The sequence below is a fragment of the Mesoplodon bidens genome (genome assembly GCF_964165515.1).
Source record: "Mesoplodon bidens genome assembly, chromosome: 1".
Classification (NCBI taxonomy): Eukaryota; Metazoa; Chordata; class Mammalia; order Artiodactyla; family Ziphiidae; genus Mesoplodon; species Mesoplodon bidens.
The window spans coordinates 55,036,758-55,064,380 of NC_138176.1; the positions used below are offsets into that span (position 1 = coordinate 55,036,758).

The following is a 27,623-nucleotide window of genomic DNA, read 5'->3' on the forward strand; positions in this document are numbered from 1 at the left end:
GACCGGGGACGCGGCATGGCGCTGCGGCGGGGCGCCGGCGGGGCGCCGGGACGGCTGCTGTTGCTGCTGGGAGCCGCGTGCCTGATCCCGCCGAGCGCGCAGGTGAGGCGGCTGGCGCGCTGCCCCGCCACTTGCAGCTGTACCAAGGAGTCCATCATCTGCGTGGGCTCCTCCTGGGTGCCCAGGATCGTGCCGGGCGACATCAGCTCCCTGTGAGTGAGTGGGACCCCGGCAGCCCCTGCCCCGTCCTGCCCCACCCGGCGCCCGCCGCCGCCCGGGAGTTGCCTCTGGCGCCGGGACAGCGCGACCCTGACCCCACTTCCCGGCCCCTTCCTTTGCGTTTGGGTTGGGGCGCGCGGTGGGACGTGGGATGGAGTCTCGGGCCCCTGGGAGGATGAGGGGAACCCGAGATCCAGAGTCTGGGAAGCCAGACAAGTCCCTGGGGCAGTGTTTCTCAAAGTCTGACCCGCGGGCCACCTGCATCAGATCCACCTGGGGGGGCTTGTGCCAATGCAGATTCCGGGGCCCGCACCGAATGATGCAGGGTCTGAGAGCGGAGCCTCGGAGTCTACATTTGGCCTCCCCAGGTGATTCTGGGGCGCATTAAAGTTTGAGAGGATGTGTGTTGGGGGTGGGAAGGTTGTGGGGGGGGCATGTGTATGCAGCTGAGCATGACTGGAGCGCTTGCAGAGGGATGAGGCCTCACCGTCCCTCCTGAAGTCTGGGGCTGTGGTTTACACGGTGCCCTCCTCTGGTCCTGTCCACACTGCAGGTGGGGCAGTACCTGGGAGAAGGCATGTCACCTCTAGAAGTGGAGATGCCGCCGCTTGTGGCCCGGAAGAGGGAAGCACGGAGGACCTGGTGGAGCATTGGGGAATGTGGGTGTCCAGCCCAGAGGGCAAGTGCTGGGAGTCAGCCGGACTCCTTGCCCTGAGTTCATAAGGGCTTCTTGCCCCACTCCTCACCGCGCGTTGTGCTGGCTGCTTATTCAGTGCTGGAGGAACGGACAGGAAAGGGCTTCCCATTATTGGTCCACCTGCTCAGGGGCTTTCAGCCTGGCCTCACACAGCCACTCAAACCACATGGCCAGCTCTCGTAATGGCTGTGGAAGGGGCTACTGGGCAATATCTTCACTGTCAGGAAATGTTTCCTGCTGAAATGGCTCCCACATCCAGGCCAGGGTGCTGGGTGACGCCAACTCAGTCATAGAGGCAGGGATTCCCATGGGTGGGCAGGGGGTTGCTCTTGTGCTCCTCTTCCGCGTCTCCACCCCAGGCAAGGCGCTGGGGCCTGGACCCAGGAGTGAAGGGCTTCCTGTATGCATTTATAGGAAGTCAGGAGAGTCTGGCTGAGCAGGAACAGAGGGCCTGTTTGACGCCTAATATTGCTAAGTCGGGTGACATGGAGCATTCCAGAAATGAGAATTCCCCTGGTTAAATCCCTTAGACCAGCAGCTGCTTAACGGATCTGCATATTAACTGAAATAATTCTGAAATGATGTATTGAGGTCCTACTGCGGCCAGAAAGGATAGGGGCCCTGGTGGCTAAAATAGTCAGGTTCCTTGTTCTGATTGGCCGTTAACTCTGGCAGATGGCGTGGCCTCCCACCACACATTCAAGTTCAGGGGTCTCTGGGTTGTTTCCCAAGGCTTTCACGGTACATTTAATCAGAAGTGCTCTGAGCGACTTTCAGAGATGTGCTCCCAAGGGGAATGCTTAATCCCACCCTTGAGTTTCGTCGGCCAACACTAATGCTGTGTCTACACAAACAGAATCATGGGCAGAGGTGAAGAAATTATCCGTCTTCAGCTAGGGCCTCCTGTAGTTAAGAAAAGGAAGTGAGGGGTTATTGATATAAACCGGCTGAGATGATGTCTATGCAAGGAGCTAGACTGATAGTAATGGTTTCTATTATTCAGTCCAGTTTTCTTATTGATCCAGTTCATTGGAAAATGGCTGGACTCATCTTGTTCTTACCCCTGAGAAGACCCTGGCCAACCATTTGAAGCCTCATTCCTGAGTGGAGGAGTTTAAAGCACAGGTAGAGGATAAGGCCTCTTGTCCGTCTTGCCCAGCACTTCCTCAAAGCAATCTTGTCCTTGTTTTGTTCCTCTCTTGCCCGTAGGAGCCTGGTAAATGGAACGTTCTCGGAAATCAAGGACCGAATGTTTTCTCATCTGCCTTCCCTGCAGCTGCTGTGAGTATGGGAAGTCCTCTCTGGGAAATGGCGGTCGTGGAGGTGTGGTCCTGGGAAGAGCTGTCTCTGTCTCTTGGGTATCAGTCCTTCCCAAGATTCCCAAGCTCGACAAGTAAACTGTGGCTGGCTCTTAGTGTTTACTTGCCCCGTTGTGTCCCCACTGAGCTGAGTCCCCAGTGCTCAGTGTCCATTCCTTCTTTCAGCACATGTTTTCCTCAAGGACTTTATTAATTTATTTTTTTAACATCTTTATTGGAGTATAATTGCTTTACATTGTTGTGTTAGTTTCTGCTTTATAACAAAGTGAATCAGCTATACGTATACATATATCCCCATATCCCCTCCCTCTTGCTTCTCCCTCCCACCCTCCCTATCCCACCCCTCTAGGTGGTCACAAAACACGAAGCTGATCTCCCTGTGCTATTCGGCAGTTTCCCACTAGCTATCTGTTTTACATTTGGTAGTGTATATATGTCAGTGCCACTCTCTCACTTCTTCCCAGCTTACCCTTTCCCCTCCCCGAGTCCTCAAGTCCATTCTCTACATCTGCATCTTTATTCCTGTCAAGGACTTTACTGTAGATGCCATCGCCCATATGCAGCAACTGGGGACATGATTACATTGAATTATGACCTGAACTTCACCTAAACATACCATTTCCCAAACACCTCACTTTAAAAGAGAACCTCCATTTTTAACCTCTAAATGTTATTATGGAAATAGGAGCTCTCAGGTCATATTTACTGAGACCCGTAGGGAAGAAAGGTGAAATAATGGGGGTGACCAGAAAATCTGGCCAAAGGGAATCCACTTGCCATTGTCCATCAGTGTCTGAGTCAGGTCGCACACCAGATGGGCCAGTTTTACACTGAGAAGAGCCCATGTTTGCCCACAGATCAGAACATAACAAAAGAAACAGAAATGGCTTCGCGATGTGACTCAAATTTTACACTTCTGCATTGAAACCTAATGTCTCTTATTTTCAGATTGCTGAATTCTAACTCATTCACAGTCATCCGGGATGATGCTTTTGCTGGACTTTTTCATCTTGAATACCTGTAAGTTTTGTGCTTTGTCTATTTGCTGAGCGTTTGGTGTCAGTGGAATGGCTGTATTGCTTTCCAAGCTGGAACAGCATCTCTTAGAGAGCTTAAGGGTGGAGAAAATTCAGAAAGCCCCATTCTGTTTTCAGTGCTGACCTTTTATAGTTTACTTGTGTATAAACATGCTGAGACAGGACGAGTTTGGAGACAAAGAGGGGGAAAGGAAACAAAGAAGGAAAGATATTCATTCATTCTCTGCTGACATTTAATTTGTCATGTCATAAGCACAATTGGAAATTACATTGGATATTTTTACCTCTCAAAGCTAGACATGGATTTGCTGATCAGCCAGAAATAAAGCTGAAGGATTCTGAGGGTTACATATTTTTAAGAAAGTCTCCCTATTTGGGGATACAGCTTCATGTTTTTAGTTTACCTGTCCTATATCCTGTTTGCAGTGTCTCCTGTGAGCTGCAGCTGAGTGTCTCATTTTGTTTTTTCTCCTTTAAAATAAAGGTTATTCTTCCCTTTTCAGTTGTGCATTTTTTACCCCCAGCAACGCCTGGCTCTGATTTCTGCCTCTTCACACTTTCAGGTGGTCTTTTTTTCCCTTTAAGTTCTTCCACCCTTGTCTTCTGTCACCTTGTAATAATATTAATCCTGCTATCAGATGGAATTTCCTTACTTAATATTCAGGGCGATTTTTTAAATCCATGTCTCTGCTTTCTTATCTGAGGTTAACAGGTAGATGTTTGAATTCTAAATACATCCTGGGTCTAAGAAAGCTCTCTGCTGATTTCCTGTCCTCAGGAAAGATGTCTCTGGAGAAATTCTTTCTTCAGAGGATACATAATACGGGTACTCTCATGATACTTGATAGTCTAGGTAACCTGGGAAGAGTGGTCAGGCTGAAGTGCTGGGCCAACTAGGTTCTATCAAAGCACATCAACAGTCGATGGAGGTGGTGAACAAAGAACCATCCATTCTCTCTTTCAAGCAGTACATCTTCCTGTCAAGGTTACTGAGGAGGAAGTTCGCTTCTCAGCTTATACTGAAGTCTATTACTGAATAGACCCCTGATTTTAAAAACAAACAGGCACCAGATCACTCTCAGTGTACGAATCAAGAACTGTTTCACTAACGAAAAACATCATGTTGCAAAGTCTCCCTTGGACCATCTCATCAGAGACTTGCTTACATTTGAAGAAATGTGATGCCGTAAACTAAAATTTAGTTCTCTGTGACCCTAGGGAAGAGTCCTAGTGCATTCACTTCATGTATTTCCCACTTTAAAGCATGGCTGGAGTTATTACTGTAAGGTCCCGTGTGCAAGCCCTAAGACATCTTAGCACAGAGAAAGAAGTTTGGCCCATGCTCAACTTCCTTATACATTCTATTTCCAAGTAGCCTAGAGATCTTGAGAATATCCTTGCCTTGTCACCCACTTGTTCAGAGATGACACTGTGTAGGACATGATGAACTCAAGCTTGCCGGAAGCCAAGCTTAATGGAATTCTCCCTGGGCAAAGACTTTAATATGAAGAGGTAAAACAATGGGCTCCCCTCAAGGGGCAAAGATGTTAACAGAAGTATTAATAGCCAGGCACTGTGAAATGTAAGAAGGTTGGAGGGGGGAAGATGTCTGGAAGCGTTCCAGTCTTGCGGAATTTGAGAATATCTTGCCTTTGTGTAGGGTTTTCTTCTCTTTTTTCCCCCAAGATGTTTTTACCCATGCTGCCAATTCTGACTTTGAAGACTTCCAGGCTGCTTCTGGAAGGAGTGCAAAAAGCACACTTGTGTGGAGGCACTCTTGCACACACACCCAGCTCCCACTTGGAATCTGGTATAGCTGACCGAGCCTTTGGAGATGAATTTCTGAAATTTATAAATGCTTTTAGATTTCATTCTGAAAGCATCCCAGTATCGTTTTTTTTTTTTTTTTTTGAGATATTAAGCAGAGAAAATTCAGTTTAATTATATGGCTGTTCTCCTTAGGTTCATTGAAGGGAACAAAATAGAAACCATTTCAAGAAATGCCTTCCGTGGCCTTCGTGACCTGACTCACCTGTAAGTCCTGTGAAAAGTGTTGTAAGTCCTATTTAATGTGTAGAGTGAGGGTCACGTCCCAGTGCCTCTCTCTTTCTTGATTGTTTTGTACATATTGTAATAGCTTCTGAAGGAAACTCATTGCCAGATTGCCCGAGCGGTTTCTGTATTGTTGATCAGACACCAGCCCACTGTGATCACTCACACACTTGGCTTTCTTATCTTCTCCGCCATCCCGAATTGCCGTTATGGTCCACATGACTGCTTGTGACAGGAGCACTCTGAGCTGGGAGTGATGGACGAGGTGGGAAGGAATGGAACATGTATCATATACCTACTCTGTGCCAGGCCCTGGGCTGAGTGCTTAGTGAGCCTTCTCTTCTTTATATTTCACCATAATCTGTGAGTCCCCATTGTACAGATTTGGGAACTGAGGCTTACCTGACTCATTGAAGAATGTTTGTTGAATGGAGGATCAACATTAGGATGAAGTAGAATAGAGACATTTTTGTGGTTCCTTTAATTTGGATGCAAATAGGTTTTTTTTTATGTTGGATTAATCTGTGGTTTAAGCTAAGCTCTCTGGGTTCTTTAATAGCTTTCTGGAGAAAAAAATTAAACAAACTGATTTGAATTGGCATATCAAATAAAGCAAGCACACACACTTAGCAAATTTAGAAAACTGGAAAAATAGTGCCTGTGCTTATGAAAATGTGAACATCGTCATTGTCTTGGCAGGAGCAATTTATTAACCAGGAACCAGTCCCATCTGCACGCTAGAAACTTTGTGTTTGAGTAGGATAACATGTCCCATCTCCATAGTCAGCTTATCTGTGGCAAAAAGACAATTGGGGAAGTTAGAGGGCTTTGGGTAGGGGTATTAGGCAGGGTGGCAATACCTCCAGGGTGTGTAACCGTAACCGATACAACATCTAAGGAGATAATCATTCACATCAGACCCTGATAGAGGCAAAGGGGTCTGTCAATAGGCTCAGTAAGCACTTGATTCTGGAATGGTACCAATCAGAAGTCCTGCCTAAGTTACAGCTTGTGGAGTAAGGAGATGAGGGAGTGGAAATGGGAATCTAAACATCTGGAGCAGCACAGCCGATCCTGGACAACATCAGACTCTTATTGGCATTATTCCTCCATGTTTTCTTTCCTTGCTATAATAGTCTTGATTGTTTTTTCAGATTCAGCCTAGATGCCAAATCCCCACGTTCTTGTAGAGGCGAAGACAACGGGCTTTGAGTCACAATAGACTTGAGTGAAAATCTCAAGGCCACCATTTGTTAGTATTACTTAGCCTTTTTCAAGCCTCACTTTTCTCATCCTTAAAAATGGGGATGGGGCTTCCCTGGTGGCGCAGTGGTTGAGAGTCCGCCTGCCGATGCAGGGGACACGGGTTCGTGCCCCGGTCCGGGAAGATCCCACATGCCTCAGAGCGGCTGTGCCCGTGAGCCATGGCCGCTGCGCCTGCGCGTCCGGAGCCTGTGCTCCACAATGGGAGAGGCCACAACAGTGAGAGGCCCGCGTACCGAAAAAAAAAAAAAAAATGGGGATGATTATACAGACCTCATAAGATTGCCGCACGTAGTGGGTTAGTGCTTGCTTGCAAATCATCCAGCCCATTAGCCACGGTAAATGTTCAAGGTCTGGTTGGCGTTGTTATCATCATCATCGTCGTCATCGTTCACAACAATAGCATCATTCCCTCCCTCCGCTAATGAAGAAGCCTCAGTTTTTTCCAGAGGCTGCTGAGTAGCCTTGGCAGTTTGGGTGGCTAGACAGGGTCTGCTAGGAAGACAACTGTGGGAGTCTGGAGAAGAACAGCTGTGGCAAGACAAATCCAGTTCCCAGAAGTCAGGAATGAAGGGCTTTGTTTTTGAGCAAAGGCTCTGGGCAGATTATGCGCCTAGAGCAAAGCCCGTGTGACTGGTTGAGTTCATCCAGATGTCAACTTTCATCTGACCAGTTGGCTGTGGGTCCTTGGTCTGAAAACAGATGTAAATATGCAGGTATTGTGCATATGTATTTGCATATCTTTGTGCATGTGGGCCCTTGGGTACATGGACTTCTATTCATGTGTGCACATAACTGTGTGTGTGTGCTTGCACATTTGCACATACAACCATATGCTGTGTATCACCCATATGTGTGCAAGAGGCACCTCCTTGTCTGTGTGACATGCAGGGGGCGCACACAGAGGGAACAAAGGAGTCCTTTGTTTGGGTCCAGAGCGCATCTGATGCATTAGAGGAGATGTAAGCCCATCCAGCGTGGGTTCCCATCCCACAGTCAAGCCTATGGGGCCCGCCTTCCCCCAGCTCTCCAGCTCATTTCCGTGAATGTGCCCACAACACTGGGCTCTCAGGGCGCCCCTGTGCACACCCAATTCACCCCATTACTGGGCCTTTCCCTTACATCCTTTCCCTTGCCCAGGATACGGTTTCTTCTGCCCATGATATCCTGGAATCCGCCTTTTCCTTCACAGTCCAGATTAAGTTCTGTCTTTTCCTTGGAGCCATTCCTGATCTCCCCTCCACACCTCTTGCAGCCCTCTCAGTTGATTCCACACAACCGGCAATTTGCTGTAGACACGGGCCATATTGGTTGGTGCCGTTTCACGGATGTTAGTTTCATCTCCCCAGCTGTGTTGAAAGCTCCCTGCGGGCAGGGCCCCTGCGGATCTTCCATTAACTCTGCTCTTCCCCCAGGGTCTCACACAGGGCTAAGCCAGCAGGACGTTCTTTCTGATTCACTGACTGACCAATGAGTTACTAAGCTGGGTTTTCCATATGTGCTCTACTGCAGGGCAAGTCTTATGACTTTTAAAGTTGACTCCTCTGGGCTGGAGATGTACGTAGTAATAAAAACATTTAATACACTGTTGAAAGAATGAACTGATCCTCCCAGCCCACCCCATCCCCTTTTTTTGGTAAACTTCTAAGCAAGGAGAACACATCAGCTCTCTAAGGTTCACTCCTGTGCTTAAGGAAGTGACTATCTGGAAGTTGCTTGTTTTAAGTATCTGCTTTTTACCTTTATGAACTTTTCCAACACCTGCAGACTCACATCCATACGTAAAGAAACATAGATCAGGTTTCAAAGCATTGAAGGAGCAGTGCCAATCTGTAACTAAAATCTAGGACGTTTGTTTTCCAGCGGTCCCACAAAGCCCAAGGGACCAGTTGCTGTTAAGTAGTTTTAGAAATGAAGTGCCATGAACTTGTACACAAAATGAAGTGGAAAGTGAGATGTTATGTACGGAGTCTGGGCAGGGTAGGGGTGGACAGTCCATCTAAATAATTCAGTTTTCTGAAATCTAAATTGAACACTTGGAACAGTCACTAAACATTCTGCTTTTTTTTTTTTTTTTGGCCTTGACCATTCCGTATATGCTTATCACTTCAATCCAATGCATTTCAATTCACTAAAAATGTTTAGCTAAACTACTAACCTTTAATTAGCTAAAAATTGTACTTTACTTTCCAGAAAATGTGACTCGCAGCCAGAAAAAAAAAAAATCAAAACTGTCTCCTTTTTAAATTTCAAGAAGCTACTTCTAGAGCATGTTCAGTCTGATTACAGTCTGTAGTCTATAATCTACAGCCTGTAGTTACGATTTCAATCTGTTCAGCCTGTTTTCCAACATCTTTAAAATTGTACCAATAAATCATTTAGGAAAGGAAGGTAAAATAGTACATGAAATTGTATTTTAATCCATTCATGGTTAACTGGATGGGAAAAGACATAATTTAGAAACTATAGGTCTCCCTGTATTCCATTGCTCTCATGCAGCAAGAATGTTTGGATTTAAAATGGGCACAAAGCTTTCTTCCCTAGCTGACTCTAAGGAGGAACACCCTTTCATTCCTACTTCTGGGATGGTTCATTATGATGCTACAAAAGATTAATTTCATATATATTTTTAAAGAGGTTGGTGCTGAATTACCTACATGTGGATTATCATTTATATGTTTTGCTGTTTGTATACTCAAATGTATAAAAGAAAACAAAAGTAAGCATCAGTTTTTTTGGCTGACTCACACTAGGGCATGATGCCTGGGAGAAATCAGACTTGATGTACATCATTTCAACACCTATCATCTTTCTACGTCAGCAGCCCAGCACCATGTACACTCATCTTCAGCAGGATGATGACAGGGCACTGCATAATCCTGAATCATCAGAGAAAGCATTGATGATGTTTGTTCAAGTCTGCTTCCTGGAGATGGGGGGTAGATTAGGACATTTTAGAAAGATCTCCAACACTAAGAGCAAAAATACAAAATATGGTTTCTGGTCGACCTTAATTAATGAGAAAATGAAATTGGTCACAACCAGTCATTCCCTAAACATTGTGGTTCACTGAGATTTTCTATTATCATCAGGGTTAGGGCTGAGATTCTTTATGTAAAAGAATATTTACATAAAGTAAATACTATTTTTGAATAGTCACAAGTAATAAAATTCACTTAGATGCCCCATTAGGGAACTTCCTAGGATAAGACTGTACATCTGTCTTTTTATCATTCTCATTTTAGTGCTTAAATCATCCATTCAGAAAGACTTTACTGAGTGCCCACTATGTGCCAGGCACAGTTCTAGATGCAAGGTTTACAGATGTGGACAGACAAAAATCTCTGTCCTCATGTTGCTTATGTATAGGGAGAATACAGAGTCAGTAAACAAATACATAGATAATTAATATATATTGTATGCTAAGTGACTGTAGTGCAGTGAAGATCAACAGAGCATGGAAAGGAGTTGTGTAGAGATCAGGGAGGGTGGTAAAAGTGGAGGACAGACCTAAAGGAGGTGATGGATGAACCACACCTAGGGGAAGAGCGTCAGGCAGATGAACACCACGTTCTGAGAACTTGAGCTGGGAGTGTGACTAGCCTGTGTGAGGAATAGCAAAGGAACCAGTGTGGATGATCTGAATCATCAGAGATTCAGTCCCACAGGTAAGTGGGAATGGAGGTAACTAGACAATGGAGGGCCTTGGGTGCCATCAAAGGGACTTTGACTTTTATTCTGAGAAACGTGAGATGCCATCTGAGGATTAACACGTGCATCAAGAGCTTAATAAATGCTTGTTTTAAAAACAAAACAAAAAACTGACATTGTATGCTCCAGCATCTATAATGTTATCTTTGTATAACTAAACTCATTTCTTTATCTCAGTATCAATGACCAAAGCCAGAAATTGAACTACCTTTTGCTAAAGACGTTTAGAGCTCTGTTTTAAATCACTTGCTTTATTTAAGGGACTTCAGAGGGATAGGGCATGAAGATAATAACCACATTAAAATGTGACCTTTTTGTTCTAGTTCTTTGGCCAATAATCACATAAAAGCACTCCCAAGGGATGTCTTCAGTGATTTAGACTCTCTGATTGAACTGTAAGTAATGAAAATTAAGTTTATGTGTGCTTGTCTTGAAATCCCCTCTCCCCCTATACTGCATTTCTTTTATGTTGTAGCTAAAAATCTATGACAAAGTAGCGAATACTGGGAAACAGCATATAGTTTGTATTGTGTTAGCTTTGCCATTTTGGAATATACTTAGTAGCATTAGGCCAATGGTAATTCGGCATGCTGGGTCGGGGGGCTTCCTTTCTCCCAGAGAGCAGTAGCGTATCCATCTGCGTTGTTTTCTAGTGCTTGTCACTCCTTGCTGCGGCAAAGTTTAACAAGATCTTAAAGTTTCAATTGTGTTTGTCAAAACTATCTTCCTGTAATGTCCTGTTTTTGCTTGTGAGAACCTATGCTGGGTGGTGTTCTTCTGTCACCCCTCCCCCATTTCCACCATGGCGTGGTGACAGTTTCAAGAGGATTTGGAAAAATGGTGCTGTGTCAACTCTGAGCGCTCTCTGCGTGCTATACAGTTAAAATCATGGACACTGAAGAGTGTTAAATAAAGTCAGTGGTATGTAAAAGACATCGGGTGTATTCAATACAAAATTTTAAAAAAATTCCATTTTGGGGAGTTATTAAGTATGTCAGGATATCAGGATTTCTGGAGTTTCATGTTAGGGCCAAAATATTTCCGACATGTCTGTTTCTCTGTGTCTGTGTTTGTTTTGTTTTTTAGAGATTTAAGGGGCAATAAGTTTGAATGTGACTGCAAAGCCAAGTGGTTGTATCTGTGGTTGAAGATGACAAATTCCACTGTTTCTGATGTCCTGTGTATCGGTCCACCAGAATATCAGGAAAAGAAGCTGAATGACGTGACCAGCTTTGACTACGAATGCACAACTACAGGTATTCAGAACCTCTATCATCAAAGTCTTATATTTAGAATAACCCTTTGTTTTTCTTTTAGACTGTCAACAGGGAGTGGGGAAACATGGGGGTAAAAGTTTTCTATCAAAATTATTTTAGGGGAAATTTAAGCATTCTCAAAGAAATGATTTGATGTGTCAAGGAAAATAATCTCAACAGTTTGGAAGGATTTTTGTTAACTGCACTGGCTTTACTTTTGATTCTTTTTGATTCTTTACAATATTCAAATTTGTCTAAAGATTTTTTTTTAAGGTCAAAGGTGAGTTTGGCATGAGAACATTTTCAAAGCAGTCTAGGTTTCATATAAAGACAGTACAGAGAGACCTAAGTCACTGTTCTCTTGATTGAATACTATGAAATTTATAGGACATTTAACTGATAATTACCGGACTTTAAAACTTATAAATTGCTTTTGTAGTTCCATGTAAAATGAGATAACTAGGCATCCTAATCAATGGCAAAGTAGGAATATAAGTTAACAACTAGTTATCAAAAGGAAAAATTCACATTGAGGAAAAAAATGTCAAGAAAGTTTGATTTTGTTTTCTAGAGTCTGCCTCAGGGTTTCAGTTTATACATCTTCAGGTTATAAGATAAAACTAAAATACTCACTGCCTCAACTGTCATATCTTGTAGAGAGCCCAAGAATATCTCCATATGAAAGGCTTAGATGGAGTTTCTGTAGCTTCTAAAAACCAGATTTTAAAGGAGAGTGGATTAATCCACAGTACGAAACCTGCTTACCAGACTTATAAAAATAAACACTTAGGCTGAGAGTTGGTATCTACAAAGCCTCAAGTCATGTCAGTAGGAGCAGCAGAAATGAGAACTCAGAAAATAGTTATGGAAACTCAAAAGACAAAAAAACTCTAAGAACAAAATATCACATTTAGGCTAGTCCTACTGCTATCCCCCGATCTACTAAACAAACAAACTCAAAAGTAAAAATTATTTCTAGATATCTTTGTAAATAGGAGACCTGACAAGTTCTGTTCTTTTCTGAGAGGAAACCTGAAGTCTTATGGAAATGCCCTTGTCTTTCATCACTGAACAGGGACTTATTCAGCTGTGTAATTGGCAGGTGCCCTTTAGCCAGCTGAGGCCACTGGGGGGTTAGTTATTGTATTGTAGAGCAGTGCAATATATCAGAGGTCACGGTCAGTGACGTTTGCACCAAAAGGTGGCGTTCAAGGCCATGCTGTATGAAATGTGAAACCCCAGCTCGCTGGGGCTCCTCTCTGCCTCTTCTCATTTTTCTGGAGAGTTCTCTAAACCCCATGCTGAAGTGAGCAGCTTTTCCATTGTTCTCTTCTCACGCAGCCTTAGTGTGTGACAACGTTGCCAATCTCAGAGAGAAATGGCTTGGACTATAGAGGGCCTTGGAAACTAGGAATCTGTCCTAAACCCAGAATCTCTGGGGCAGCATGAGCCCCTTAACCATTTGGGGGCATTCTCTTATACATATTTATCTTTGCTAACAAGCTTTTTGCTAAAATTTAGGAAGTCAGCCCCCCCCTGCCTGGAAACAGGGAGAAGATGATTCTGTCTTGGCTCTTGTTTTATCCCTTTAAGGCTCATGAACAGATGAGCTCTCCCTCATGGTGTCTTCCATCATGAAAAAATGGTGCCACCACGTTGTGACCCCCTCCCCCTCCCCCCAAATATAGTCCCTGCCTTGTAAGAACTAGGTCGATAAAGTATGAGTTTTGGGGGTTCCTATCTTCTGGCTCAGATCAAGCCTCATATGCTGGTGCTCTACTTAAGGCCAGGGAGGAGATAGGTGAGGATGGATGGAAGTTGGAAAGCCAAGTCTAAGACCCATGGTACCATTACCGCATCCTCACTCGAGTTTGGGGAAGAAGCACATTTTCTGAGTGCACTGTTTTCCTCTTAGCTCCGGGTTTTAGCAAAGGAGTAAATTCTTCCAGTAGATGTCTCACCTTGTTCTTCCCAGGGAGAGGAGGGTATGATTACCATCCTGTTCCTCAGCACAGGGGTGTAATTAACACCACAAAGCCACCCCTGGCCGGTTTCAGCTCTCCAGCGTAATCAGTCCCTCCATAACCCTCTGCTTCAAGTCTATTTTTAACCACCTTAAAAATCCCTGTTACCTACTCATAATTCCCCCTGTTAGGAGGATAATTCACTAAATTCCTTAGAGGGAGTGAATTTTGCATCCTAATTGTCCCGTTAGTTTCCCTATTTCAGGGCTGATGAAAATGCAGAGAGAAATAATGCATTAATGTGCAGATTCTCTCCCAATAGGATCAGCGTCATGTATAATTTATTTTCTGCAAGTGCTATAAATAGGTATGTAAAAATCTGTTGATTCCAGTGGGAGCAAGGCCTAAATTGTAAGAGTCCCACTGACATCATGAACTTAATCCAATGTGAATGGAAGTGGAAGTGCTTTTTGCAGAGAAGGCCATTAATACTTTAACACCAGTAAATTGAGGTCCTATCAGCATGTGGATTGTTTGAGATCTTTCCACAATGATTGTGCGTTTGCCGTTTGTGAGAAATAACTTACGACGGGGAAGATGTTTAAATTCCCCGAGTCCTCTCCCCCATTCACACAAACGCACATTCATCAATCATATTGTTTCACCGGTTTCTTCCCTTCTTCCTTCTTTCTCTTCTCCTTTTTTTTTTGGACAGGAGCGGCGAAGGGGGAGGAGTCTCCTATTAGGAATTAGATTTATAATTCGAATGACTTAACAGTCTGTGCTGTGCCAGATAGCCAGTATATAGAGAAAATACTATGAAACCAATGTTTGGGGGAAATCAGTGAAAATAGGACCATGAAAGGCTAGATTTGTAAAATGCTCTCTATTTTTTTTTAAATAAAATTAAAATTCTGGAATTTTTTAAAAATAAAAAACTGGAACTTTTGGGTCTGCACTTTAAACGGCCTGCATTTTTAAGCTCACAAGTGCTCGTGTTTCTGAGAATTCAGAGTGTAGTCAGGAAGCTCTGAACCCAGGGAGATGGGGTTATAAGCATCAGGAGTGTTAGGTACCTTGGGCAGACTTGGATGAGGCAAGGCAACCGGAGATGCTGGAGAAGGTTATAGACATCTTGGTGGTAATTAAAAGAACACAGCTGTATTCTCTGAGTCCTCTTCTACCTCCAGGAAAGAAAGCAGACCGTGACTGCTTCCATTTCCCTTTTCCCATTTACCAGCCTGTGAACACGGAAGCCTTTTGCAGCGTTTTCCGACTTCTACACTGGGGCCACCAGGGCCCACAGGAATGAACCAGGGGTTTTTCAGTTTTTAGTCTTTGACCAAGCAACACTGGTATTTTGGGGGACTTGATAGAGGAGGGGGAACTAGGATCCACGGTGACTCTTCCCTAAGTCTTCACGCAGGGAGCTTCACACTGTCACTGTTACGCGTGTAGACCTCCTGAGTGATCACCGCAGCCGAGGCTGGGCGCTAACACTTAATCCTCACTCTCCTATTCGGCCTCTACAGCAACCTTGTGAAATAGACGTTGCCCTCATTTTACTCCTGGGGAGCCTGAGGCTCTTGCCCGAGCTCCTGGAGCTGCAAGTGCAGGCGGGGTAGAAACCAGCTCTTCCGAATGTTCCAGAAGGGGGGGTACCTCCTCCACTCTTGCCAACTGTCCCCACTGTCCCTTGGCCACCTCTTGCTGTCGGGTGCAGAGGCAGCCTCCTCTTTGCTTCTCCCTCGTCTCCCTGTACCTGCAAGCGTCCTTCATTCAGCCCCGTCCTCTCCCCCCACGGTCAGGGGCGAGGCCAGCCCTCCCACACTCGCCAAGCCAGCAAGCATTTACTCAGCAGCTCCTGTCCACTGAGAACACAAGGGGCCCCTCCAAAAGGTAACATGCATTGAGCACGCACCCTGTGCAAAGCACTGTTCTACGTGAGTATGAATCATAACAGACGATGAAGAAACTGAGGCAGAGAGAGGTTGGGTAACTTCCCTAAGGTCACTCAGCAAAAAGGCAGAGTCAGCGCTCCGGCATTTTATCTTAGATGCCATTAAAATGAACACTCTCCCCAAGAGATGGCCCAGTGGTGACCAGGACAGTGGAGGGGGACTGTCCTTGCTTGGATCTCAATTCCATATTTATCAGTCGCCTACCGTGTGCTGAGCCTGAGGTCGGCATGTCCACCACATTCCCTAGTCTGTTCCTGCCATCGAGCTTGGATCATTGCCCCCATACTGCAGATGAGTAAACCGAGGCCTCGTAAGGGGAGGTGCGCACGCAGCCCAGGGATTCAAACACAGGAAGTGGTTTCAGGTAGTCTGACTCCAGGACAGCGCTCTTTCCAGTGCCTCACGCCGCCCTTACACCTCAGCTTTACCTTCTGCCCGCTGCCTGGCACCTGCTCTTCCGGCCCCGGCTCCACGCTTCCCACCTTAACACTCGCTCAGCTGCTCTGCCCCCTTACCTGCCTCTAGTCCTTTTGCACTGGCCCTCCTTACTCACTACCTGGTACCTGCCCCTTTGATGCCTTTCTCAGTTGACATCTTTCATGAGGCTTCTGAGTCAATTATTTCTTGAGTGGCTGCTGTGGGCTTGTGTCATTGGAGCTCCGAGAAGTGTAGGACCTTCCTTAGGAAGCCCTTGGTTCAGGAGACACACCACGCTGGCTGTGTGTCCATGGCCGGGCACACACCCTCTCTGAGCTTCAGCTTCTTGCTCTAAGATCTCTCCCATTTCTTCAAATCTGACCCTGATGTCTCTATGTTGGAGACTAAATCCTAGTAAATAATAAGATGTAAACAACATTGCCTGATTATGAGTCCAGCAAGTTAGGAAGGGTCCCTGATTGGACTGGTCAGGGCAGCTTTGCAGAGGAGATGGGACTTCAGCGGGCATGGATAAGGATTGGGTGGGGAAGAGGTGGGCCAAGCCAGGATTTTCTCATAGGAACTACTTTCCTAAGCCAGACGTCCACCCTCGTTTTACCCTGGGCACTTTTAGCCTGCTAAGAAGCAGTGCACCCTGAAAGATCTCTGGCCAAAGAAATAACGTAAACTTTATTAGTATTTTGTTTTTTTAAAAAAACTTCTTTCTTCATTGTTTCTCTAGCTACTGCACACACTAGCTGTTCTTGCATCCGAGGGCATGCTAACCCTGTTTCTTGGTAAGACTGTACATTCCCTACCAAGATTTCACAGAGTGAGTCTGTAGCTCAGGGAGCGACACAGATCATGGGTATTGACTTGCCACTAAGTGTAAGAGCAGAATGCGTGCTTAAATAGGATGGCGTCTGTGTTGCTGGAGGATCTAATAGATCTCCCGTAACTGCTCCCTGAGCTGCAGGGCACTACCCAGATCCCAGGCGCAGCCGTACTTAGCACTGCTACTGAGTCCAGTAACCAGTAAACACACTTAGGTTAGCTTCCCCGCACAGTGGGCTTTATAAACCTCCAAGACCTCATCAAAGAGTTTGGTTTGGTTTCCAAAACTGCAGCGTGCCCTTTGGGGAATTTACTTTTAATTTTCTTTACTACCTGGACTATTCTGAGAGAGCTAAAAATAACAGCATTCCCAAAGGAATTTGACCACAGCAGCCCTTCTTCATAGAGTAAATTTCACCATAGTTTCAGGAATGATGCCCTGCAGTATCCTTTCTGTCCTGTCTTTCTGAAAGCCAGGTCTCACCAAATTTGTTTAAAACTTTGAGATCCTCTAGCCAGACTTGTGAGCTATTTATCTCAAGGAAGCTGTATTAGAAGCTGTGCGTTCAGTCTGCTAATTCTGCACAAGCCAGAACCCTCTGGGCTCACCCAGAGTGAAACATGCCAGGATGTGTGTTGCTTCTCTCCTGCCCTCCCCCCTCCCCAGTCCTCTTTGGAACTGATGAGAGAAAGGATAGAAGGGGAATGGCGGTCCATAATGCCCACAGGAGAGCTCACGGAGACTTTTTTTTCAACACCCCTTCCCAGATTTTGTTGTTCATCAGACTCTGCCCTACCAGTCGGTGTCAGTGGATACGTTCAATTCCAAGAATGATGTGTACGTGGCCATCGCTCAGCCCAGCATGGAGAACTGCATGGTGCTGGAGTGGGACCACATCGAAATGAATTTCCGGAGCTATGACAATATTACAGGTGTGTTATGGCTTTGACTGGATGTACTGACCTCATTTCAGCGTGGCCTAAAGCCCGGGAGAGAAGAAATGTTCTCTGTCACCCCGAGAGGGAGCTTGGCTCTCTGGCTTGGTTTGATTTGGGAACACATTGCAGCCCACCCTCTTCCCTCCAACTTTTTCTGGACATGGTCAGTTATTGGTGAGAGCAGAAACCTTAGGTGGTGATTCTATTTATTGTTGGTGATCCTTTTGTAAAGGGAGAGGGTGATGGGGGCCTGTGGTGGGAAGCATTTTCCTGAAATGGTAAGAAGTCACTCCCAGAATCCCTTGATTTTGAGCAGTTATGACAGCCTCAGACTGCATGAGCGTTTTAGCAGCTAAATGAATCCTTTGACTTTTGTAAGCTCTTAACTAATATGTGAATGCACACACCCATGCACACACACACGTGCTCACGTACACACATGCACACACTCATGAACACACACACACTATAGCTGTTTCTATTGCCCCCTTGCCGAGTCCTGGTGATCACTACTTCCTTTTAATAAGTACATACAAAATAAGCATAAATGGCTTCCTAATTCAAGCCTTTGGGATAAGACTTAGTTAGAGCTTCATTTGGGGCCATCATTGAATCCCAGTGTCTTAGCGCTACTAAAAATGGACTGTCTACTTGCTTTTTAAATAAGTGGATAAAGTCAAAATAATCTTTCAAAGACTTCTCGCTTATCAAAGTGCAATCTGATAATAATACTGACTTTACAAACAGCACCATGTGGCCTGACTCTTGCCCCATGTGAGGGTTTCCTTCAGTGATTCCTTCTCTGGTTCGAGCAGCGTCTTGCTGGGGCAGAGAGAAGTGTATCCAGGTAGCATTTCCAGATACGGAGGTTCTGGCCTTGCAGCAGGTGCAGGGATGCAGGGAGAGCATCGTTCACCCTTGGGGAGCAAAGCTGTTAATGAGGCTGATCTGGCAGCCCGGAGAGGTCTATGAGACGTAGATCTGACGCTCTGACATGCCATCTGGCCTCCCAGTGCTGAGCCCACATTCCTGGGAGCAGCTCCGCTCGCTCCAAGCGCAGACCCAGCACAGAGCAGTGCAGGGGAACCTATGGAGGGAAGCCCAGGCCTCAGGACCCTAAAGCCGGTCCATGTTAGAGGAAACGAGGTGAGAGAGGAACTCGCCACCTGCATGTTTTTTTTTTTTTTTTTTTACATCTTTATTGGAGTATAATTGCTTTACAATGGTGTGTTAGTTTCTGCTTTATAACAAAGTGAATCAGTTATACATATACATATGTTCCCATATCTCTTCCCTCTTGCGTCTCCCTCCCTCCCACCCTCCCTATCCCACCCCTCTAGGTGGTCACAAAGCCCCGAGCTGATCTCCCTGTGCTATGCGGCTGCTTCCCACTAGCTATCTATTTTACATTTGGTAGTGTATATATGTCCATGCCACTCTCTCACTTTGTCCCAGCTTACCCTTCCCCCTCCCCATATCCTCAAGTCCATTCTCTAGTAGGTCTGTCTTTATTCCTGTCTTACCCCTAGGTTCTTCATGACATTTTTTTCCCTTAAATTCCATATATATGTGTTAGCATATGGTATTTGTCTTTCTCTTTCTGACTTACTTCACTCTGTATGACAGACTCTAGGTCCATCCACCTCATTACAAATAGCTCAATTTCGTTTCTTTTTATGGCTGAGTAATATTCCATTGTATATATGTGCCACATCTTCTTTATCCATTCATCTGATGATGGACACTTAGGTTGTTTCCATCACCTGGCTATTGTAAATAGAGCTGCAATGAACATTCTGGTACATGACTGTTTTTGAATTATGGTTTTCTCAGGGTATATGCCCAGTAGTGGGATTGCTGGGTCATATGGTAGTTCTATTTGTAGTTTTTTAAGGAACCTCCATACTGTTCTCCATAGTGGCTGTACCAATTCATTGATTTTTGCTTCCATCTTTTCTCTGACCTGGAAGATCGGTGAGGGCTGAATGAGCAGGCCCCTCTGCCTTTTCTCCTCCCTCTCACATGAGGAGGTGGGAGCAGAGTGAAGCCATGCTCTCGTGCAGGGAGTTCTGAGGCCAGTGCTTGTTGCCGGTGATGGTTGTGGGCTTGCAGAGAGCCAGGTTCGGGTTAGTCTCGTTGGGGCTCATAACAGCTGTTTGAGGTGTTATTGCGGGTTCCCTGCCCGTAAGTAGAGGACAAGCGACCTCTCTTCAAGAGAGAGGAGGCATATGGACTATAAAGAGTTCAGGTTTTGAAAACCTATGAACATGGATTCTACTCCTGACTCTGCCATGTGCTAGGAAGTAGCTGTGGCCTTTGAGCCTCTGTTTTCTCATCGGTGAAATGGGCAGGAGATGTACCTCTCATGGATGTTGTGAGAATTGGATGAGTGCCAGGCACAGAGAAGGCAGTTCTTCTTTTTTTTTTTTAAGTGTTTCCTCTTTCTCTTTTAATTAAAAAATTTTTTATTTATTTAATTTATTTTTGGCTGTGTTCAGTCTTCATTGCTGTGCGTGGGCTTTCTCTAGTTGCGGAGAGCTGGGGCTACTCTTCATTGCTGTGCGTGGGCTTCTCATTGCGGTGGTTTCTCTTGTTGCGGAGCATGGGCTCTAGAGCACAGGCTCAGTAGTTGTGGCACATGGGTTTAGTTGCTCTCTAGCATGTGGGATCTTCCCAGACCAGGGCTCGAACCCATGTCCCCTGCATTGGCAAGCAGATTCTTAACCACTGCACCACCAGAGAAGTCCCAAGCAGGCAGTTCTTAATGCTGGCTTCCTCCTCACCTTTCCAAACGAAGAGGTGAAGGCTCAGGCATGTTGAATCACTCCACTGTTACTTCCAAGGCAGAGCTCGGGACCTGTCACTGCTGCATCCCACCCTTTCCTTCTCCCAGGTTGACCTTGGTAGAAGGGGACAGCATTGCCCTCCACCTGCCCTTCCTACATACAGCAGCTGGTCACACCCCTAGGTTCATCAAGTCATCCATTCATTTTTTCATTTGTTCAAAAAGATTTCTTGAGCGCTTACTCTGAGCCAGGCCCAGTCTAGGTGCTGGGGCCATAGCAGTGAACAAGTCACAAGAAAACCTCCACCCTAGGGCTTCCCTGGTGGCGCAGTGGTTGAGAGTCTGCCTGCCGATGCAGGGGACACGGGTTCGTGCCCCGGTCCGGGAAGATCCCACATGCCGCGGAGCGGCTGGGCCCGTGAGCCATGGCCACTGGGCCTGCGCGTCCGGATCCTGTGCTCCGCAACGGGAGAGGCCACAACAGTGAGAGGCCCGCGTACCGCAAAAAAAAAAAAAAAAAAAAAAAAAAAAAACCACACAAAACCTCCACCCTCAAGGAGTCTGTGTTATAATGGGAGAGAGAGAGAGACAATAAAATAAGACAAATAATTGTAATACATACAACACATTAGATGGCAGCATGCTAAGAAGGGAAAAGGTGGCAGGGAGGAAAGGTTTGAAGTGTTGGCATGAGAGGACTGTAATTTTAGATAGAGTGTCTGGTAGAGGCCTCATTAAGAAGGTGTTTGAATAAAACTTGTGGGACATGAGGGCTTGATGCACGTGGAGAGTGGGAACGGTGGGGAGAGCATTCCAGACGGGGAAGAGTGAGTGCAGCAGTCCAGAGGCAGGAGGGTATTTTTCCTGTTTGATGAACAGGCAGGCGACTGGTTTGGCTTGGACAGAATGATCCAGGGGCAGTTGCAGGAGACAAAGTCAGAGAGGTCAGAGGGCTGATCATGGGGCCCTTGCAGGTCCTACGAAGGACTTGGGCTTTTACCTTTGGTCAGAGGTCAGCCAGGCTGCACAGAAGATGCAGGTGCCTGCTCCAGAAGGCTGGGTTGTGTCCAACTGCTGGGTTGAGAGTAGTCCGTGTGTGGGGAGGGGACCAAAGTGGAATCAGAGCAAGTAGTTGAGAGGGTATTGCAAGGATTCAGGCAAGTGCTAATGGCCTGGACCCAGCGGAGGCCGCAGAGCTGGGCGTAGGAAGTGGTCAGTGAGAGCAGAGTGGCTGTGGCCAGAGCCAGGGCTGGAGCTTACTGGTTTCCAGGGATTCCTTGGCCTCTGAGTGTTGAAGTCTGAATCTTCTGAGAGGTGGGCAGCTGGACGTGCAGCCCACTGGGATCCTCTTCGGAGCCAAGCCCAAGAAGTGAGCTACAAAACTGTGTTCGTTAAGTTTATGAACTCCAACGTCATACTGGTTTTTTCATAAATCTGTCTCTAGATCTTTCTAGTTGGTGACCTTGGCCAAGTTTTAATTTCCATGAGCCCCTTTCATCTGTAAAGTGGGAATTCCATCTGTAAAATGGTATCGTCATAGTATTGGGCCCATGGGAATTTAACTGGGTAGCTTATATAACACTTAGCATGGGGCCTGGCATATAGTAAGTTCTCAACAAGTGTTGGGATATCAGTTGCGGATAAAAATTAGATATTTGATTATTATTCCTTGCTACCACCGCTAGGGAAATCCACCAGGTTTGGATCTTTTACTCTTCTTAATTCATGAAAGCACACAGATTTCATACATCAGGGTCCCAACACACATTTCCGAATACATATTGCCGATTTCCTGTCACATTGATTTCTGATCACATCTTACAATTCAACTACTTCTCTTTTGTTTCTCTCTTCACCTGGGTTTCCAGGCTCAAATGCAGCCTCCTACAGGAAACATTTCTTGATGACCGGATTGGAATGAAGTCTGCCTTCTCTGCTTCCTTATTACATTAATTTCCATTAAACACAAATCTCGTCACATAATTTTTCACTTAGAGGAAGGCAACTTACATTTACATACCCAGTGATTTATAAGCTGTTTCTTTCATCAGCTACACAACCTCATAATGTGTACTTATCGTCTCTATTTTATAGTGGAAAAAAAAATAGGAGCAGCCCTCCTTCTCCCATAGACCCTAACTCTTGGACTTCAATAAAATTGTCTCCACAACTTTCAAAAGCATAGGAGTGCCAGGACCAGCAGAGCATGGCCTGAGGGAGGCTGGGAAAGAGGGTGGTTACAGAAGTAGGGGCCTTGCTCGCTCTGTGGAGGAAAGAGTGTGGCTCGCTGGAATTCAGCCTGGTGTGAAGGAAAGCCCTGCAGCTCCCACGAGCTGGGCAGATGACAAATGGATGAGTAAGGGCACAGCCCCAGAACCACTTGCCTCGAACAAGACCAACGTAAACGTGGACCATTCTCTCCTCATGGGGCTGTGCATGCCTCATTTATCATCTCGTTTGATCACAGGGTGATCCCAGAGTCAGCAAGAGCTGGGCAGGATTTTCTCCATCCATGGCCGGCAAGTCTGGGGCTCCGAGGAATGGGAGGGACACATGCTTCCCCCTCTGTGGCCCTGCTGGGCATTGTGCAAAAGGGACATCCATCTTCTAGTGAGAGAGGGAGACCCAGGGTCATGAGCCGCCCGCTCCCCACTCCCCACCCAAGTTTTGCTCCTTATGTCTTCTCCTTTTTCTCTCTACATCTCTTCTCAGCTCTCCTGGTTTTGGTTAATTTTGTTTGCCTTTTGATTTCTGCCCACTAAGTATGTTGCAGCATCTCTCTTCCTAGATTAAAACACATATTCACACACACACACACACACACACACACACACACGAGGATTTCTGCTGCTGCTGACAACTCCATAAGCTACAACTCCACAGGCTACACCTGGAAAGAGGATGCTTTATGGAGCATCTCCAAGAAAGGAATTCTTTCTTTCTCACACGGCCCCTCGGCTGAGACCAGTATGGCTGCAGGATGTTTCTGGGTAGAAGGGACCTCCGTAGCCAGGGACTCAGGAGGAGCATGCACCTCAGTTAGTGCTGTCAGGGGGGAGTCAGCGCAGTTTCTGAGGAGCAGTTTGGTAGTTTAAACCCAGAAATCTTAACGATGTGCACAATGTCTACCCCGCAATCTCTCCATTTAAGAATGCTGCCAGAAGGTTTTCAAACACAGATTTCTCTACAGGGAAGCCTATTACTTACAATAATGAAAAACTGGAAATAAGTGCAATGTCCAGCAGTAGGGGATTAAATCAAATATGGTGTCTCCATGCAATGGAATACCATGTAGTGTTAAAAAATCAAGTTGTAGAAGATGCAATAACAGGGGGAAATGTTCACAATATAGTGGTCAAGGGGAAAAAGCAGGTTATAAAAAATCCATGTACACTATAAGCCCAGATCTATTTTTAAAAAGCACATTTGGATATGTGCAGAGATTGGCAATTAAAGAAATACATCAAGATATTAAGTGTTATTTCAGCATTTGCAGTTGAACTGATTTTGATTTTCTTCTTTGTACTTTTTGGTACATTGGTGGTGGAGTGTAGACTGGAGCCAGACTACCTGGATTTGGATCCCAGGCTCCATCACATTGTAGCTGTGTGACCTTGTATAAGTTACTTAACTTCTCTGTGCCTTTATAAAACAGGGTACAAAATTAAGTGTCTGCTAAGTATATAATAAGCATGTAAAGTGCTTAGTATAGTGCCTTTATGTGTTACCTATAATTATTTTCAAAATTTGCTTTGATGAACATTAAAAACCTTTATACTCAGAAAAAAATGCAATAATTAGTTTTAAACAAAGGAAAGGGACCAGGTTCTTGCAGGAAAGCCAAAGCAGTGGAAGAGAAAAGTAAATACCACTCTAAAATCCACCCACCGTCTGCCCCCAGTGTTAATACTGAGGACAGAAATTGGGTAATTATCCTTGTAATTTACAGACCAAATTCACTTTGGTCCAAACTGCCTAGAAAATTAGGGGAAAGAAATAACTTTTAATTGAATGACCTAGATGACGGGCCAATACTCTTTGAGATGTGGGTGGTCTTATTGCTGTCTGGCTGGAACGGTGAGGGTGGGGGTTCTGGGTGCAGATAGGGAGAAGCTGATGGGAGGTGACCCAGACAGGGGAGTCACGACTGAAAATGTTCCCGTTTTCCTCCAAAGTTCTGGTTTGGTGCCGCATGAGCTAGATCATTCAGATCATGGCTCGTGATCTCAATTGCCTCAATGATCCAATAATGAGAGTGACTAGTTATTGATCACTTCCTGTGTGTGCAAGCTCTGTACTAAAAACCCTGACCGTGAAATTTCTCAGGTAGTCTTTACAGCGGCTGTGTAAGGTCAGGGCTGGCAGCATCCTTAGTCTTATCTGGTAGGGGAGGAGCCTGAGCACAGGGAGTTGAGGGAACCGCCACAGGGTCAGAAAGCTTATGAGGTGCTGGGCCATGTGGTCTAGAGTCACAAGGTTTAACACTGGTCTATTCTGCCTCCACTCAGCTTCAGAAATCAGAAAAGGTCAAACGTCCTCAAGAGCTCTCATTACATTTTTTTTTCCTGCCTCTAAGTCCTGACTCCTAGCTTTTTACCCCCCAAGAGAAGAAACCCGTTTAAATGCCTCATTCTCCCCTATGGAGTCGGGAATAGCATGCAGTCAATTTGCTTGGTGTCTTAGTGCATTTCCTGAATTATACGCCTGCCTCTAAAGATGCCAGAGACCCAGGTGACCAACACTTACCTATTTCGATGGAGGTACTTTTAAAACTTTTTTTTAAATTGTGGGGAAATATATATAACATAACATTTACTGTCTTAACTGTGTTTGTGTGTGGTTCAATAAATGCATCAATCCCCAGAACTCTTCATCTTGATAAACTGAAACTCAGTACCCATTAAACTGTAATTCCCCATTCTCCCCTCCTCTCAGACCCTGGCAACCACCCTTCTGCTTTCTATCTCTATGAATCTGACTACTCTAGGTACCTCATATGAGTGGAATCATACACTATTTGTCTTTTTGTGACTGCTTATATCACTTAGCATAATGTCTTCAACATTCATCCATGACACAGCATGTGTCGGGATTTCCTTCCTTTTTAAGGTGTGACAATAATCCATTGTGTGTATATACCACATTTTGTTTATCCATTCATCCAACAGTGGACACTTGGGTTGCTTCCACCTTTCGGCTATTGTGAATAATGCTGCTATGAACATGGCGTACACATATCTCTTCAAAACCCTGCTTTCAGTTCTTTGGGTACAGACCCAGAAGTGGAATTGCTGGATCATATGCTAATTCTTTGTTAAATTTTCTGATGAATCGCCATACTGATTTCCACAGTGGCTGAACATGTTATATTTCTCACCAGCAGTTCATAAGGGTTCCAGTTTCACTGCGGACAGGCTTCATTTTTTTAATTTACCTAAAGATTTTATTATTGTTTTGCACCAATTAGATTTCCATAAAGATTTATCCTTTTCATTCTCTTGATTAAATGCGAAAATATTCTGATTGTTTAATATATTATTATTCAATACAGTTAAGTTACCTAAAGAAATATTTGTTATGTATAGTTTAGATTTACATAAACAAATATTTACTCTGTTCATTGTTCTTTGTTATTTCTTTTTTTTTAAAAAATGAACTATAGTTGATTTACAATATTGTGTTAGTTTCAGGTGTACAGCAAAGTGATTTCCTTTTATATATATGTGTGTGTGTGTGTATATATATATTTCAGATGATTTTCCATTATAGATTATTACAAGGTATTGGATATAGTTCCCTGTGCCATGCAGTAGGTCCTTGTTGTTTATCTGTTTTACATATAGTAGTGTGTATCTGTTAACCCCATACTCCTGATTTATCCACCCCCTTTCCCCTTTGGTAACCATAAGTTTACTTTCTATGTCTGTGAGTCTGTTTCTGTTTTATAAATAAGTTCACCTGTTTTATTTTTAGAGTCCACATATAAGTGGTATCATATAATATTTGTCTTTCTCTGACTCTGGACGAGTGTTTCTCATGGTGGCTGCCCTAACCCCATCTCCCCTCTTCTGGAGCGCAGGTCAGTCCATCGTGGGCTGTAAGGCCATCCTCATCGACGACCAGGTCTTTGTGGTGGTTGCCCAGCTCTTCGGCGGCTCTCACATTTACAGATACGACGAGAGCTGGACCAAGTTTGTCAAATTCCAGGACATAGAAGTCTCTCGCATTTCCAAGCCCAACGACATCGAGCTGTTTCAGATCGAGGATGAGACGTTCTTTGTCATCGCAGACAGCTCCAAAGCTGGTCTGTCGACCGTGTATAAATGGAACAGCAAAGGATTCTACTCGTACCAGTCTCTGCACGAGTGGTTTAGGGACACGGATGCCGAGTTTGTTGAAATAGACGGCAAATCACACCTGATCCTATCCAGCCGCTCCCAGGTCCCCATCATCCTCCAGTGGAATAAAAGCTCTAAGAAGTTTGTCCCCCACAGCGACATCCCCAACATGGAGGATGTGCTGGCCGTGAAGAGCTTCAGGATGCAGAACGCCCTCTACCTTTCCCTCACCCGCTTCATCGGGGACTCTAGGGTCATGAGGTGGAATAGCAAGCAGTTTGTGGAGATCCAGGCTCTCCCATCCCGGGGGGCCATGACCCTGCAGCCCTTTTCTTTTAAAGAGAATCACTACCTGGCCCTGGGGAGTGACTATACGTTCTCCCAGATATACCAGTGGGATAAAGAGAAGCAGCTCTTCAAAAAATTTAAGGAGATTTATGTGCAGGCGCCTCGTTCCTTCACAGCCGTCTCCACTGACAGGAGAGATTTCTTTTTTGCATCCAGTTTCAAAGGGAAAACAAAGATTTTTGAACACATAGTTGTTGACTTAAGTTTGTGAAGGTGTGATTGGTGAATTTAAAAGACGCGTAGCTTTAGCTCTCACAAGAGAGGACCAAGGGGGGAAAAAAGCCAGGTTCACAGGTCTGAAATTACAAATGCACTGGGGAAATAGTTAGAAGTTTGCAAACTTTTAGAACTCATATTTTAATCAGGGATTGCATTTATTGGCTAACTGCATGACATGTCCATTCTCCCACTTAAAAAGACATCTGAAAGCCTGTAATTACTGAGAAAAGAGTACAACGTTAACTCTTATCATCTAGGGAAATA

At 45.1% G+C, this 27,623-nt stretch overlaps 1 protein-coding gene across 1 annotated transcript; it reads left to right on the top strand.

Moving 5' to 3' along the window:
• On the top strand, positions 1–27,623 carry LGI2 (leucine rich repeat LGI family member 2). The gene is made up of 8 exons (XM_081239862.1): positions 1–212; positions 2,126–2,197; positions 3,184–3,255; positions 5,235–5,306; positions 10,622–10,693; positions 11,385–11,554; positions 17,499–17,663; positions 26,534–27,623. The coding sequence occupies exons 1-8, from the start codon at positions 16–18 to the stop codon at positions 27,349–27,351; spliced, it is 1,638 nt and encodes a 545-aa protein (XP_081095988.1). The 5' UTR covers positions 1–15; the 3' UTR covers positions 27,352–27,623.

Bases quoted from the DNA above. Each gene is read 5' to 3' on its own strand.
- LGI2 (XM_081239862.1), top strand. From the start codon at position 16: ATGGCGCTGCGGCGGGGCGCCGGCGGGGCGCCGGGACGGCTGCTGTTG. The intron at 2,198-3,183 runs GTGAGTATGGGA...TCTTATTTTCAG, and splicing joins CTGCCTTCCCTGCAGCTGCT to ATTGCTGAATTCTAACTCAT. The intron at 11,555-17,498 runs GTATTCAGAACC...ACCCCTTCCCAG, and splicing joins CTACGAATGCACAACTACAG to ATTTTGTTGTTCATCAGACT.